Here is a 16254-nt window from a genome sequence, read left to right as displayed (position 1 = left end):
AAGAAATAATCCAGTTTGAGACCACTTTAACTGCCCTGGCTGAATGCTAGGGAATTCTGGGAACTGTAGTTTTGTGAGCGATGCAGCCTTCTCTGTCAGAGAGCTCTGGGGCCACCGCAAACTACCATTCCCAGAACTCCCCCAGCCCTGAGCCATGGCGGTTAAAGTGGTGTCAAACCGGATTATTTCTGCAGTGCCGCCCTCAGTCAGAAAGCTCCAAAACATACTGCAGAAATAATCCAGTCTGAGACCGCTTTAACTGCCCTGGCTCAGTGCTGGGGAATCCTGGGAGCTGTAGTTCCCTGCGGCACTAGAGCTCTCTCTCTGGCAGAGAAGGCGAAAGGCCTGACAAAGCCGCGTCCTCCCCAGCCAGGCTCCCCTAGCATTGAGCCAGGGCGGTTACAGGGGTCCCAAAGCCGGAGATTAGTGTGTTTGCGACCAAAGAGAGCAAGAGCCCGCTGGCCCCGCCCTCCTTCTCCCGAGTCGCAGAGCGATGACGTCGCAGCGACGGCGGTTGCCACGGCGACCGAGGCATCCGCGCTTGACGGCTGTCGTGAAACAGCCGAGCCAGAGCGGGAGGAAGGGAGGGAAAGAAAGAGGAGGAGGAGAAGTGCTGTGGGGAAAGGAGCGAAGGCGGCGGCGGCTGCTTCTGGGGGTGGCTTGCGAGGGCGCCGCTGGCTATGTAGGGAGCCCTCCTTCCTTGGCAGCCCGCCGCCGGAGGAGGAGGAGGAGGAGGAGGCGGGAGCAGCCGGGGCCCCGCGGGCGGGATGTTCTCCAAGAAGCCCCACGGCGATGTGCGGAAATCCACGCAGAAGGTGCTGGACACCCGCAAGGACCCGCTCACCCGCCTCAAGCACCTCCGCGTCGTCATCGGTGAGAGGGGAAGGGAGGGAGGCCCGTGGAGGGGAAAGGGCCCTCCGTCTCCCTTCCTTCCTTCCGAGGAGGCAGGGAGGGAGGCAGGGAGGGAGGAAGGAGCTTCCGCGCATCCCTCCGCATCTGGGGCTCTGGCATCTGATAATTCACTGGTTTTACTCGTCTGTAAGTCTAGAAACTTAGGTCAGAAAATTGACCCCAAAACCTGCGTCGCCTCCTTTCTCCGCGGGTCAATGCAGGCGCTCTGACTTAGCAAAAGGGAAGGTCCCTGGCGAAAGCGAGAGTGCAGTTTGTCCTGGAAGTACTGGCCTCCCTCTCTTCCCTCCAACATCCAGCCTTTAAAGTGAGCACAGAGTTGAATTTTGTATGTTCTTTGGCGTCGTTTCCTTTGCTTCATCCTTTACATCCCTTATTACATGCCCCTAAGTTTTACCCTCGACTTAGCCTCATATAAAGATCCACAATGTTGGCCCCAAACTCCCCCCGACTTATACATGAGGTCGACTTACAGTCAAGTATACATGGCATGTCCTCCCTAGGAATATCTAGGTCCTCCAGCACAACTCTATGGCCAACTTTAACAGTTTTAAGAAAGCAGGGCGGTGGAGGAGCCTTCCAGGGAAGCACTTGGCTCTCCTCCTCTGGACAAAGCTCATGCTGCCAGCTTTCTTTCTCTCAGTTAGTCTCAAAGGTGCTGCAAGATCTCTCCAGACTAAAAGATACAAGGCGGTAGCCTGAGCTTTCCTAGACTTGAGTCTACTTCCTCAGATGGATATTTGGAGTAAAGGGTCCAGAGACTCACTGGAAGAAAGAAGTAGGTAGCATGTTTTTTTTTTTTTTTGTGGGTTTTTCAGGCTGTGAGGCCATGTTCTAGAAGATGCCTGCCACAGCTGGTGGTGAATCGCCAGGAATAAACTCTTCTAGAACATGGACACATCATAGCCCAAAAAGCCCACAAAAACTATGAATGCCGGCCATGAAAGCCTTCAACTTCACATTGGTGGCATGAGCTTTCCTGGACTCAGCCCTACTTCCTCAGATGCATGGGTTGAGGTGGAACGTCCAGAAACTCACTGAAAGAGAGAAGCTTGTAGCATGAGCTTTCCTTAAGCTGACCAGAAATCCTCCTTTTGCAGGACGTGTGGGAACCAAAGAGATGATGATGTGATGAACTGGCCAACAGAGCCTGTGTGAGGTTGGGAGGTTAGGTAGTGTTATAATGTGTGAGATGTGCCAGGAAACCATTGTTTCCATAGGGCAGGGGGATCACTAAGGGGCATTTAAGGGACTATTGACTTTAGATAAACCTGAGCATGGATTCCTGTTGGGAAGGATATTTGGTTCATGTATTTTTGGTTCATGTTTTGGGCATGGCATCGAAGGCCCTGTTTTGCATAGTCTGGTGTAATGTTTCACAAACACAAGAGAAAACATGCCATCTCTGCAGTTTGTTTTCTTGTCCTGACCTCAAGAGTGTCTCAGGGAGAGTCTGCTCCTGGGAAATGAGTTGCATTCCTGCTTGTGCATTTTACCACCCACTAAGTAAAGACTAGAAAGTGGCCACTAGGATAGGTCCTTTCAGCGAGATTATATTTCAGTGTTAACTCCTTTGCTCTCCCCACTCTGTTTCCATAGTCCATTTTTATTAAAGTATGTGTTAATAACCTTGTTTAGAAGAGTATTAGTCTTTTCTAACAATATTTATAGAGGTTTATGGCACCTTAAAGGCATTTGTTATGATATGAGCTTTCTTGGACTAGAGTCCACATTGCTATTAAATCTTACACCTTAATGAATGCATTAATCTTTAAATTGCCACAGTATTTTGCAAGAAGGGGAATTGGAGACACATTGTAATAAATTCTGTATATTACAGAGCCAAACAAGTGTGTATGTATGTGTGAATTACCTAGTCGTCTGCCTTGAGGTAAGGAGTTATGCATCTGTAGCATATATTCTGATATACCTTTGGTATATCCAGTTATATGGTTTTTCAGGAAATTCTGAAATAGAAAAATTTCCACTGCTCTAAAAATGGTGCGTGGTCGATATTAGAATATTCATTTGACTTACATTTGCTGAGCAAAACTTGTATGTTGTCATGGCTCATAAATACTGAAGTATTCATTGCATGTGCTTCCCCATGTAGTTTGTCATATTCAGATAATTTGAAACCTTTATGTGGACATTGTTTTTATTAGAATATTTTTCTTTAATTTTTTGGATCAACCTGTGTTCATTTAAATATGAGCAGTGAAAACTGCTGATGCTAATTTGAACATACCCAATAATCAGTGCATGATATGCTTTGGTTGTCCTCTCATCCACTTACAACACAGTTTAGCTTTTTCCATTGAGGCACTTCTGTTTTCACTGGTACTGTCTTTAGAATTAGTTGCATGACTGTATAATGACTTTATGTAAGCATCAATTCATTGTTCCTAATAAATTTTATGAAGCAGTAAAACAAAATTTTACACTAAAAAAACCAAGCATTAGAAGGTTGTCTGGAAATTTTCTGCTCCATATCACTGGGTACATATAGTTCAGTATTGTTTACACAGACAAGCAGTGCCTCTCCCAGGGATTCTGACACTAGTCTTTCCTAGGCCTTTCTGGAGATACTAGAAGGTTTTGTATGTAGAACATATTTTCTGCCACTCAGCTACAGCCCTTCCCTACAATGTTGTGTCAATACAGTAACGTTTTCTTTTCTTTCTTATTGTTAAATAAGATTCCATAACTGTCCTTGAAAGGTATCCAAGTACAGATTTCCATATAGTCAGATTAAGGATGCTTTCTAAATGTACTTCACTGAAATAATTCCTTTGTTATTAGTGAATGTAATGTTCAGTGCTCCTTCATTCTGAGTTCATTTGGAGATAGAATATTTGTCAATGTATTTTCCCCAGTTCCTAAAATTAGCTTTGCTGGTACTTGTCTTTGCTTTCCCCTTATTTTATGTCATTGGTGGCATAATCTGCAAATTTTCACAAATATATTTCAATTACATTTATGATGGTAGTTGTTATCTGTGTGTCCTGCTTAAGGCACTCATTTAATGGGTAAATTATGTGGCCTTATCTTTAAATTAACAGGTAATTAAACCATTTAAATCACTCCTAATATGAATGCTGAATGCAGTTTTTGTAATAAAACATTACCATTGCTACCGCCCCTTTTTCTGAACTGTTTGACTTTTAGATTGTTCATAGAAGTTTGTGTATTTTGCCTTTTCTGTATACCTGATAGTTATTCTCATGTTAATAAGTGTATTGTGCCACATGTTTTAATATAAAAGTTAAAAACACTTATTTTGCAGAGGTCAAAATCTCTGGTGAAGGTACTGTGGTACAACATTTTATGATGACATGAAAAAAACCAAACAGACCTGATTGCCATACTGTCAGCATAAATTCTATCTATAAAATGTACATGTGTGCAAACAAAATTGATGTCATGAAAATTGCATATACAACCTTTATTTGTTACATTTGAACATCATTTTATAAAATAATCTGTAAGAGACATAAAAATACTACATTTAAAAAAAATTAACAACATGATAAACTCCTAACACAAAAGACTAAAACAAATGTTAGGGCCAGTGAAAGCCAATTACATAAATGAGCTCAAACAAAACAAACTGGCAGTAACCATCTTAAATGATTAATGAAATATTTAAAAGGTCTGGAAGAATTAGTTCAAATGTCTTAGTTGGTTGAATGTGTACTAGGTATGGGCTGAAACAGACCAGCCGCAAAAGTCATCTTCTGTGTGGCTTCGGTGGTGTGGTGTTTTAATGCCACATGCCCTGAAGACACCCAGCCAATTACATGGGAGAGGCTTCCAGATGCTGTCGGGGTCATGGCGTTTTAACCCACATACTGTCGGAGTGCCTGGAAGTTATGCCAGGGCTGCCTAAGGTGACCCAAACCTGGCTCAAATGGGACCAGATCTTTCCCACTCCTATTTGGGCTGGCGGCAGAGGGCACCTTTGGGACCGTGGCGTGTGTTTGCTGCAGTTGCAAGGCATCTTCAGCGGGGAGTGGCTTTAAGCCGTCCCTTCCTGCCAGTCTGTTCAGGCACTAATTCTGTTCTAGGAGAGCATTCCACAGTGCTGTGCTACTGAAATGGTCCTTTGGCTACGCTTTGGAGTTCAGGTTTAAGGAGCACTAGGAAAAGCACTTCTCCTACTAAACTTTAGACATGGATAGGTATATATAGGAAGTAGTCTTCTTTTAGGTCAGTCTTCTCTGATTTGGTTCCATCCAGATAGTTTAGGATACAATTCCATATTTTGATCACAGTCCATGCTGACTGGGAATTGTTGTCAAAGCTATTGAGTGTACTGGATGTAGTCTGCATACTTCACGTATTGAGGTACTAACTAAGCCATGTAGGGCTTCTACAACAGCTTGTACAGTACATTGTTTCCTTATCATTAACAAAATCTTAAACTATATCCAAAAACTATTCAAAGATATAGTCTTGTTTTCATGATTCAAGCTAAAAATATACAGTGGCCCCTTGGTATCCACTTGGGTTTGGTTCCAGGACTTCCTGTGGTTACCAAAATCTGTAGATGCTCAAATCCCATTAAATAAAGTGATGTAGTAAAATTATGTCCCTTGTAGAAAATGGCAATATCAAGATTTACTTTTTGGAATTTATACATTTTTTAATATTTTCAAGCTGTGGATGGTTGATTTGGTGGATAAGGAATCTGTGGATATGGAGGGTCAAATATGGAAAGGAATCCTGTGGCATCTTTTTAGATTGTAAGCCTGAGGGCAGGGAACCATCTGACTAAAAAATTTATGTACAGCGCTGTGCAAATTTACAGCGCTTTATAAATAAAGGTTAATAATAATAATAATCTTTGAGACTAATTGAAAAAAAAAGAAATTTATAGCATTCATTTTTGTGCACGCCAGCCAACTTCATCTTTATATCTTTTTATGTCTAAAAACATAAGAAATACATTGAAAAGGACTGTGACAGTATAATTTATCCATTCAGTATTATAATATCTGCTTTTATCATGTTGCTGTGTTTCTTTTGTGCCTTCAAGTCATTTTTGACTTATGACAACCCTAAGGTGAACGTATCATGGGGTTTTCAGGGGCTGAGAGTGTGTGACTCATCCAAGGTCACCCAGTAGATTTGCATAGTTTATCAAGAATCGAACACTGATTTCCAGAGTTGTAGTCCAAAGCTCAAACCACTGTACTGGATCATGGTATATCCAGCATGGTGGAATAGTGTTTTGAGCATTGGACTATGATTGAGGACGAGGGTTTGAATCCCTGCTCAGCCATGGAAAGTCACTGGGTGACCATGGGTTAGTCACACCCTCTCCCAGCCTCAGAGGAAGGCAAAAGCAAATCCTCTCTTAACACATGTTGCCAAGAAAATCCCTTGATAAGTTCAGTTTGAAGGCACATGACAACAACAAATATATCATATCACTAGCTAATTTAATTGCCTGCTTTCAGAAATCTTGGATGGTAGATTTACAAAGGATCTTTATGAAACAAAATGTTGTCCTCATGAATCCAAAGTGAATCTAAGGTTTGGCAATCGTGAGAGTTTTGGGTGTCAAATTGCACCTTCAGCACCTGCAGTAGACTTTACAAACCATAGAAAAAATGCAGCAGAGATACCAGAAGTGACTGCAGATGTATTCTGGTTTGGAATATCAGGGCCAGATTTGAACCCTCATCTGAGCACTTGAAGCACAACATGGCTGGTTCTGAAGGCCCCCGGAGTGGCAACCCCCCTTCCTATTATTAAAAACAAAAAACGACAGTGTTCAGAGGCTTGAAGGAGTTGGAAATGGTCCTCTACCTTCTGGTTACACTGTGATTGCTGTATTTCATCGATTCTAACAAATGTCTGCTTTCTATGGCCCGTTACAGAAGGGCATAAAGTACGGACTGGGTCCGTACTAGGGTTAGAAAGGGGTGTCCCTTCCGGATGCCCCTAACCCTAATACGGACCTAGTCTGTACAAAATGGCGGAGTCCGTCCCACACTGGGGCCGCCATCTTGACGTAGCGGACGCTTTGTGTCCGCACGTCATGCAGCGCATATGACGCCACGAGTGCACCATTGGCGCCTCGCGGCGTCATAACTGTGCCGCAAAGAGAAACGCCATTTTGGCACTTCTTATTTGCGGCGGGGAGGAGCCGCACGGTTTGGATGCTGGGGCTCCTCAGCGCTGCAACCGGCAGCAGCGTGAGACCGCCCGTTTTGGGCGGTCTGTAACACGCCTAAGTCACATTTGGGGATGTTGAAAATTTAATTCTTATTGTTAAGGTTTATTTTGTATTGTTACTTCTCCTATCCTGGTCCATGCCTTAGTGATCTCACGACTTGATTACTGTAACATCCTTCTGGCAGGGCTTCCTCTTTCTCACCTCTGTCCTTTAATCTCTGTCCAGCATTCAGCTGCACGCATTATCACATCTGCCCACCGCTCTGACCGTATCTCTCCTGTGTTGGCATTCCTTCACTGGCTCCCCCTCCCTTTCCGCATTCAGTATAAGCTCCTGCTCCTTACTTATCAGACCTTCATTCTCCTCACCTTCCCACTTGGGCCCTCTGTTCTGGTAGTTAAGGTCTGCTGTCCCAGCCCAGGATTTCCTCTGCCCCATCTCGGATTTACCCCTTTTCACTCGCTGCCCCTCACTCCTGGAACCCTCTTTCCCTGCGAACAAGAGCCATACCTTCTTTAACCAGCTTCAAAACGGAGTTGAAGACCATCCTGTTCAGAGAAGTGTTCCCAGGCCTTGCTTAATTGTCGCTTGCCTCCCTGGATGAAGATTAACCATCCATTATGAAGCCAAGCCCTCCCTCTAGTCCACCTGCCTTGGTCCAGGCCTTGGAGGTAGAGAGGAACTACTGGACCTCATCCCCTTCCCCCCCACCACTCCCTTCTCCTTTTGTGTGGTGTCTTTTTAGATTGTAAGCCTGAGGGCAGGGAACCGTCTAATTAAAAAGACTGTATGTACAGCGCTGTGTAAATTTACAGCACTTTATAAATAAAAGTTAATAATAATAATAATAATAATAATAATAATAATCTTATTCAAATGGTGGATGATTGACCATAAATAAACAAGTTTATTTGTCTATTTGCATTGTTTTGTATGTGTAGATAAAAAACTCCGCAGTTTGTTCCTTGTACTATGATTTCAATACTAACATTTCAATTTTGAGTTTTAAAGAAGCAGCTTATTGGGTAGAAACCAGAGGGCAGTTCTGGTGTTGTTGTTGTTCTGTAAACTGTGTGGAGGAGCTATTGGAAGACTTTGTACAAAGCATGCATCTTTGTTCATGAGACCTTGTGCAGTAGACTGCAAATTGCCTTGTGCTATTGTACTCTTCAGACACTGTTCAAGGGTTTGTACCAGCATACATCTTGAGATGTGCATGAAATGTCAGTACCATGTGCTAATAGGCTCTTGAGAACATTATGCAAGATACAGTGCCTTGTGCTAGTATTCCGTATGAGATGTTGAACAGGAAATTGCACAATGCCTGAGGCTACCTGCAGTATATCTCTGGATTTCAGTTCTGTTTTCTCACAAAAGAAACATGTCTTTAAACAGAGGCTGGATGGCCATCTGTCGGGGATGCTTTGATTTGGATTTCCTGCATGGCAGGGGGTTGGACTGGAGGGCCCTAGTGGTCTCTTCCAACTCTATGATTCTATGTGCTATATCAGGAGAAGCCCATTTGATGATTGAAAAACACCTGTGGATCCAGCCACATTGATTGTAGCTGGATGGTGGTTACCTGTTTTTGATTTATTTTATTTATATATTATATTTATATCTGGCCTTTCTCCCAAAATAAGATCTAAAGTGGCTTTATCACTGAGCAAATTACTTTTAAAACATTTCTCTTCTGCTCTTCAGGTGCAACCTTTCAAAGTAGTTAACATAATAGAGCCACAAAATATTTCACAAACTATTTTTAAAGCAGGAAATTTCAAAACCCATTTCCAGAGCAAAATGCCTGGGTGTGGGAATAGGTGAGGAGCAAATACCAAAATGTGCTCGGAACATGTATAAGAAATGAAAAAGGGGGGAAATCACCAAAAAGGAATTCAGTCAAACAGCTAGCATGTGTAGGGGTAAAGTCAGAAAAGCTAAAGTGCAGAATGAACTCAGCCTTGCTAGAGAGGTTAAGAACAACAAAAATGGCTTTTTTGGATATGTCCACAGCAAAAGGAAGAAGAAGAAAATGGTAGGGCCACTGCGTGGAGAAGATGGCAAAATGCTAACAGAGGACAGAGAAAAGGCAGAATTACTTAACACCTTCTTTGCCTCAGTGTTCTCAGAAAAGGCAAAGGGTCCTCAACCTGAGGAAAATGGAGTAGAGGACAGAATAGGGGAAATTTAGCACAGAATGAGTAAAGAGATAGTAGAGGAATACCTTGTTAATCTAAATGAATTTAAGTCTACAGGACCAGATGAACTACATCCAAGGGTATTAAAAGAACTGGCAAATGTAATATCAGAGCCATTAGCAATAATCTTTGAGAACTCCTGGAAAACAGGAGAAATCCCAGCAGACTGGAGGAGGGCAAACGTTGTCCCCATCTTCAAAAAGGGGAAAAAAGAGGGTCCCAACAATTATCGTCCAGTTAGTCTGACATCAATACCAGGAAAGATTCTAGAGCAGATGATTAAACAGAGAGTCTGTGAACATCTAGAAGGCAATTCCATAATCACAAAAAGTCAACATGGGTTTCAGAGTAACAAGTCATGCCAGACAAATGTAATCTCTTTTTGATAAAATTACCAGCTTGGTAGATGAAGGGTATGCTGTGGATATAGTATATCTTGATTTCAATAAGGCCTTTGACAGGGTCCCCCATGATATTCTTGCAAACAAGCTTGTAAAATGTGGGCTAGACAAAGTAACTGTTACATGGATTGTAATTGTAACTAATTTGTAATTGGTTGACTGGCCGAACCCAAAGGGTGCTCAACAATGGCTCCTTTTCATCCTGGAGAGAAGTGACCAGTGGGGTCCCACAGGGCTTTGTCCTGGGCCCAGTGCTATTCATCTTTATCAGTGACTTGGATAACAGAATTGGGGGCATAATTATCAAATTTGCAGATGACACCAAATTAGGAGGAGTAGCAAATACCCCAGAGGACAGAATCAAAGTTCAAAATTACCTGAATAGACTAGAAAGCTGGGCCAAGAGCTAACAAAATGAACTTCAACAGGGAGAAATGTATGGTACTGCACTTAGGGCGGAAAAATGAAATGCACAGATATAAGATGGGGGACACCTGGCTGAAGGAAACTACGTGCGAAAGGGATCTAGAAGTCCAAGTAGACTACAAGTTGAACATGAGTCAACAGTGCGATGCAGCAACTAAAAAGGCCAATGCAATTTTAGATTGCATCAGTAAATGTATAGATCAAGGGAAGTAATAGTGCCACTCTATTCTGCTTTGGTCAGGCCCCACCTGGAATATTGTGTCCAGTTCTGGGCACCACCATTCAGAAAGGATGTTGAGAAACTGGAGTGTGTCCAAAGGAGGGTGACTAAAATGGTGAAGGGCCTGGAAACCATGCCCTATGAGGAACGACTGAGGGAGCTGGGGATGTTTAACCTGGAGAGGAGAAGGTTAAGAGGTTATATGATACCCCTGTTTAAATATTTGAAAGGATGTCATATTGAGGAGGGAGCAAGCTTGTTTTCTGCTGCTCCAGAGAACAGGACCCGGAACAATGGATGCAAGCTACAGGAAAAGAGATTTCACCTCAACATTTGGAGGAACTTCCTGACAGTAAGGGCTGTTCGACAGTGGAACACACTCCCTTGGAGTGTAGTGGAGTCTCCTTCCTTGGAGGTCTTTAAACAGAGGCTGGATGGCCATCTGTCATCAGTGCTTTTATAGAGATTTCCTGCATGGCAGGGGTTGGACTGGGTGGCCCTTGTGGTCTCTTCCAGCTCTACAATTCTATGATTCTCTACAGCTGTATAATTCTATGATCTATGATTCTCTGTGTTTTCTGGATCAAAAGAACACAATGCATCTAAATCATGTTTATTTACTGGGACGTTTGTGCTGTTGAATAGTCTGAGATTTCATTAGAATGAACCATCTTGTTCAATTATATGGAGTCACAAGTTACCTTATCCATAAGACCTAGAGTGCTTTTTGCCAAAATCACATGATAATAGTGAGATACAGTTAAAATTGAGATAAAGTATGCATGGTCTAAAACTGTATTTCTGTTAGAGGATTAATATTGTTCATATTGGCGAGTTACAGACTGCGCAAAACGGGCGGTCTGCCGCTGCCGCCAGTTGCTGCGTCCGGGAACCGCAGTGGCCAAACTGTGCGGTTCCCGGGCACAGCCAGAAAGAAGCACCGAAATGTTGCGCACTCGCGGCATCACTTCCGCCACGTGACGTCCAGATGCTATGCATCCGCGACATCAAAATGGCGGCCCCCGTGTGGACGGGCGCCACCATTGTGTACGGACTCGGTCCGTACTAGGGTTGAGGGGCGTCAGGAAGTGATGCCCCTTCTCAACCCTAGCACACCCCTTTGGTGCGTCTGTAACTCGCCATTGTCTTTCAAAAGAAGAATAAAAATATTTCCAAAAGAAGCGCAGATTTTTAACATGTCACTGGAAGGATTTATAATATTTCAGTCTTCTGCAGTAGTTAAATTTTCCATTTTATACATAATGATCAAATAAGTAGGAAGTTACAGTTCTCAGTAGGGTAAATGTACTGGTAGTCAGCTGTTTTTGTTTGAATGTGACTCTTTGCTGTATGCACTGTTAGTTCAACTAAAGAATTGTGTTTTCAAATAAGTTAAGAAACATAGAGAGAATATAAAATGATTGTTTCATAATTGCAGTGTCACATATGAAGTATCAGTTTATGGGAAATACCACAAATATGGCTTTTAGATCAAAATAACAGACCAGTTGAACCACATAACAATATACTTACCAGTAGCTGTTAGCCAGATGCCTTTTATCATTGAGACAACACATAGTACTTCTGCATTGGGGCTATAGTTTCAGCTCAGAAGCTCCTGGTTTTGGATAATGTAATTATGAGCTATAAACAAGATTTTAAAAGTAATAAGTTTCCAAATTCTGCTAATGGATTTCTGTTGGGATCTTGTGTATAGATATTAATCAAGTTTATATATTAGGTGTTGGATCCTGGATTGCAATGAATGTGACCCACCTCACATTGCTGGATGAAAAAGGCAAAGATGTCTGGCAGTTTTTTCTTTTCCTTTATGCTTTCAGAAAATCTACTCCAGTATGGGATGTGGTGCTTGAAACAACCCTGTCTTTGAAACATCAGGTTTTTCTCCCTACATTTTGGGGTCACCTTTGTATCCCAGGTCATATTGTTCTTTACTGAATAGTATTTATTACTATGCTTAACCCACTGGGTTGTCTTGGGCAAGTCACATGCTCTCAGCCTCAGGCAATGTCAAACCTCTGAACAAATCTTGCAAAGAAAACTCCATGATAGGTTTGTCTTAGGCTTACCATAAATCAGACATGACTTGAAGGCACACAACATTTCTAACTTACTCTAGATTTCAGGAAATGGAAAGGCTTGACATAAGCCCTTTTAGCAGTGTCTTGGGAAATAGAATAGTGTTATATTTAATAATAAAATTTAGTCTGTCAGGCCTGTATTCTAGTTTTCAATAGACTACCACAGAGTCCAGGTGAGACATAGGTAAGGCGATGCTCACATGGACCAGAGGTAGGAGATACAGTACCAGATTTGGTGAACAAGTTCATAGGCAGGTGGTGTAACCATGAACAGGCTGGAGGTCACATACTTGAAGAGCAGGGCATACCCAAGAGTGTAGCTGCTTAGTAGGTCAGACTGGCCAACTAGCCATAAAAGAAAAGCATAGCTTCATATCTCCATGGGTTTGGGATATTAACTAATCATTAGGGTGTGGAATGAGCTGACTGTAGTCAGGTCTCTCAAGGGCATCCCTCTTTAAAACCTGATTGCCTTGCTGGTTGAAGTCCAGAGTCTTGGTGAAAGAAGAAGGGCACTGAAAGCTAGCCATGGGAGAAATGGCCTCCATGCCTTACAGTTAAGAACTTTTCCAGTAGTAGAAATTGCTAGTGATCTAATTTAGCATGTAAACATAGTTAATGTTTTATTAGCATGCATACATATTTACTGTTTAATAAACAAAACTAAAATAGTATGTTCATTTATATGGGAGTAAGTCAGAGGACTTAATTACTGGTAAACATGTTTTGTGTGTGTGTGTGTGTGTGTGTGTGTGTGTGTGTGTGTGTTCATGTGTGCACACCTTCAAGTCACCTGTTAACTTATCACTCTCTGAATTTCATAGGATTTTCTTAATCAAGAAATTCTTAGAGATGGTTTAGTCAGTTCTTTCCTTCAAAATGTAGCCTACAGCACCTGGTAGTTGTTGGCAGTTTTCCATCTAACTAGAGCTGATCCTGCTAAGCTTCCCAGATCAAATGGGATCTGCTGCCTTTAGGGTACTATCTTTTAAATGTTATGTTCAGAACCTTGGGGACTATTATTTTGGAACATGTTTTCTCAGAAATAAGCCTCATTCAGTTTGCTTAATCACTTGTACATATGCATAGGATTGTAAAGGAAGACATAACTCTGTAGGCACATTTCCTTTACACAGTTCTGTTGGGGATAGGTGGGGAATGAAAACCTGAAAATTTTACAAATGTATTTCCAGTGGATATTCACATTAAAAATCATACTGTACTTTGATGTTTGATATGAATATAGTGCACCAGTGCTATATGCGGGCACATTATACACAGCTTCAAGCTTACACTGAAGGCACATGACAATAAAGTGTATGGCGCATGCGGCACTGCAAGCATGTGTCCCATTGTTTCCAACGGGGCACGAGCATACGCAGAATTCCTCTTACGCGGGGGATCTGGAATGGATCCCCTGCATAGGGGAAGGGCCCACTGTAGTATCATTTCTAATTTGGCTTATACTGTGTTCGTTTGTAGTGATGTTAATTTTATGAAAAAGGACAATCTAAAAGTGGAATATTTCCATTTCAAGAACATTTTCCATCCTGTATCATTGGTCCAATAGCCTTTTGCTTAACAGTTCTGTGACTTGGAATAATTATTTCTGCAATAAAAATAAGTTGCTTCTGGAGCTTTCAATCCAGTTTTTAAAATTCTGATTGTTTAATCACAAGAATTATTTACTTGATTATTTACATATGCATGAGGGAAAACAGTATTATTGAAGCAAGAAGACTGTGATGGTTTGATTAACCAATGTAGCTCTAGTGGTGTCCCTTTGAGTGTCTTGAACTGTTTGTGATGTAATATTTCTGGCCTGTGTAGTGAAATGTTGTCACATTTTCCCTATTATTTGGACAAATTATGTAGACTTTATATGACAGAACAATGAAGTTTAGATATGAATAATTTGGATAAACAGAATGTTGACCTAATATACACCTTTTAGAAAATGATTTATTTTTGTGTTTCCTTTCCACTGGTGTATCTGTTTATGAACTGCTTTCAGTTTATCTCAGTAATTATTTAACATGATTGAGTTTTTCAAAGGGGAAATAATGCTGCAATGTTAATGGAACAATGTCATAATGTCATGGGGAATCTTTTACATTGTATAAGAATTGTAGGACCAGCTAAAGTTTTGTCTAGGATACTTTTGATACAAAAGGGTTTTTAAAAAATTAGGCTGGAAATGCTAAGTCATTGTGATTGTTAATGTGCTTGCTAAGTGTTCAAAGACTGTAAGACAATCCTTGCTTCTCTTACACACACTGGGTAGAAAAAGATGGAGGAAAGGAGTATCTTCAGTTGCATCAGTTGAAACTATGGTCTTATGCACTCTCACTAGCATTAAAATATTACTGTCTTTTGAATATGGGCAAAATTATTTACAGATGTACCTGAGTTAACAAAGTAGGTGTGTTCCTGGGCATTATTTCTTTAACAGAAAGTTTTATATCAGAGAAAGAAATAACATGGAAAAAATAGGGATAGGTTCATATGCCATAAAAAAAGAGCACTTCCAACATGTTTCAGCAAACTTTTTATTCAGAACTAACAATAGGTCAGGTAAGCCTTGCCTAGGTAAAGAAAGCCATTTTGAACCTTCTTTCAAAATGCATCAAGAGATGAACTTTTTCTTTCATCAGTGCAACTTTTCATATGATTTCCTGCTTGATGCCCAGACTTATGAACCTGTTCTTCTATAACATGCTGGGGGTAGCTGGTGAAGTAGGCTCATAATCTCTCCTTTTTTCTCTCTGTTTGACTGTTTGCACAGGCTCAGTAAGGAATTCCAGAGGCAGCTGCTGTTTACCTTGCCAATGGTAGACAAATGCTGTAGATTCAGTTACAGTAGAAAAGTCCCAGCTCAGGCTTTGTTTATTTCATTGTTTACTGCACACAATGCACTCCAAAAGTCTGTATTTCTCCAGATGTCTTTCACCATCCTCATAATTCTGTTGCTGCTAAAAAATATTCAGCTACACAGAGGATGAGTGAAGAAAGCAGGCTAAAGGGACCTAAAATCCATTGTAAAAAGGAAATTCACAGTCAGAAGCTTTGTTAAGTGAGGCATGTTTGTTTTCCAGTAATAAACATTGTATCTGTACACTGTACAGAGAGCAGGCATGTGATAATCAGACAAACATATAGTAGTGCAATAACAGTTTAGTATTTGCCTCTTTCCTTTTCAGAAGCAGTTTTCTCTACAGTTGGTCATGGGGAGCAGTTGCTGCTTCTCTCTAGATAACTGAGAAATTGATGTCCTGTGTTATTTGGGTGCATCTGTTAGGAACATTCTCTTAGGTTTGATTTTGATGTGCACTCTTTTGTGATAGACAAATGACTTTAAATCCACCCTTGCTTTACTGTTAATTGTCCTTTTGCCTGCTGGTGAAGGCACATTTTAGATAAAGCGTACAACTAAGGAAGGGCAAAAAGCATGCACATATTTTTAAAGTCTTAAAATATATTCCTAGAACATGTTTCTAATGCCTCCTAACATATTGAAATAAATGAAGGCCTCTGGTTGTTGCCACAACCTGCTTGGAACGCTAAAACACTTCAGTCTTTATTAAGAGCTTCATTTTCCTGTTTACCAAATTCTGAAGCCGCTTCATCAAAGAATAATAATGGGCGTGTTGCCATACATGCCAGAGGAGTGACGCCAACTATACCAGTCAGTTTCTGGAAAACATCGTCTGAATCTTATTTCGGGTTTGCTTCACCTTGTTATACAGGCAGACTGTTTTTATAGTTATCAAAACTCCTACCAGTCAGCAGTGATAGCAAATGGTAGTAATCTGCT

At 41.4% G+C, this 16254-nt stretch overlaps 1 protein-coding gene across 15 annotated transcripts in view; it reads left to right on the top strand.

Annotated features, from left to right (window-relative positions):
• Positions 1 to 571: 571 nt before the first annotated feature.
• The window catches only part of RALGAPA1 (Ral GTPase activating protein catalytic subunit alpha 1), a 241084-nt gene continuing 225401 nt past the window's right edge, over positions 572 to 16254 (top strand). For 10 of the 15 annotated variants that reach the window (XR_016280990.1, XR_016280989.1, XR_016280992.1 and 7 more), the window contains exon 1: positions 572 to 873. Coding sequence is in view for 11 of the 15 variants with exons in the window: in XM_089522122.1 (XP_089378248.1) it covers positions 768 to 873 (106 nt within the window). In the remaining 4 variants the exon portion in view is untranslated. The remainder of the gene's footprint in view (positions 874 to 16254) is intronic. The other 5 variants (XM_089522128.1, XM_089522127.1, XM_089522126.1 and 2 more) reach the window with 3 other exon arrangements.

This window comes from Sceloporus occidentalis, unplaced genomic scaffold (genome assembly GCF_023333645.1).
Source record: "Sceloporus occidentalis isolate IW3139 unplaced genomic scaffold, rSceOcc1.0.p SCAF_4, whole genome shotgun sequence".
NCBI classification, from domain to species: domain Eukaryota; kingdom Metazoa; phylum Chordata; class Lepidosauria; order Squamata; family Phrynosomatidae; genus Sceloporus; species Sceloporus occidentalis.
The sequence above is the reverse complement of the archived record's forward strand: the minus strand, read 5'-3'. Positions and strand labels throughout refer to the sequence as shown.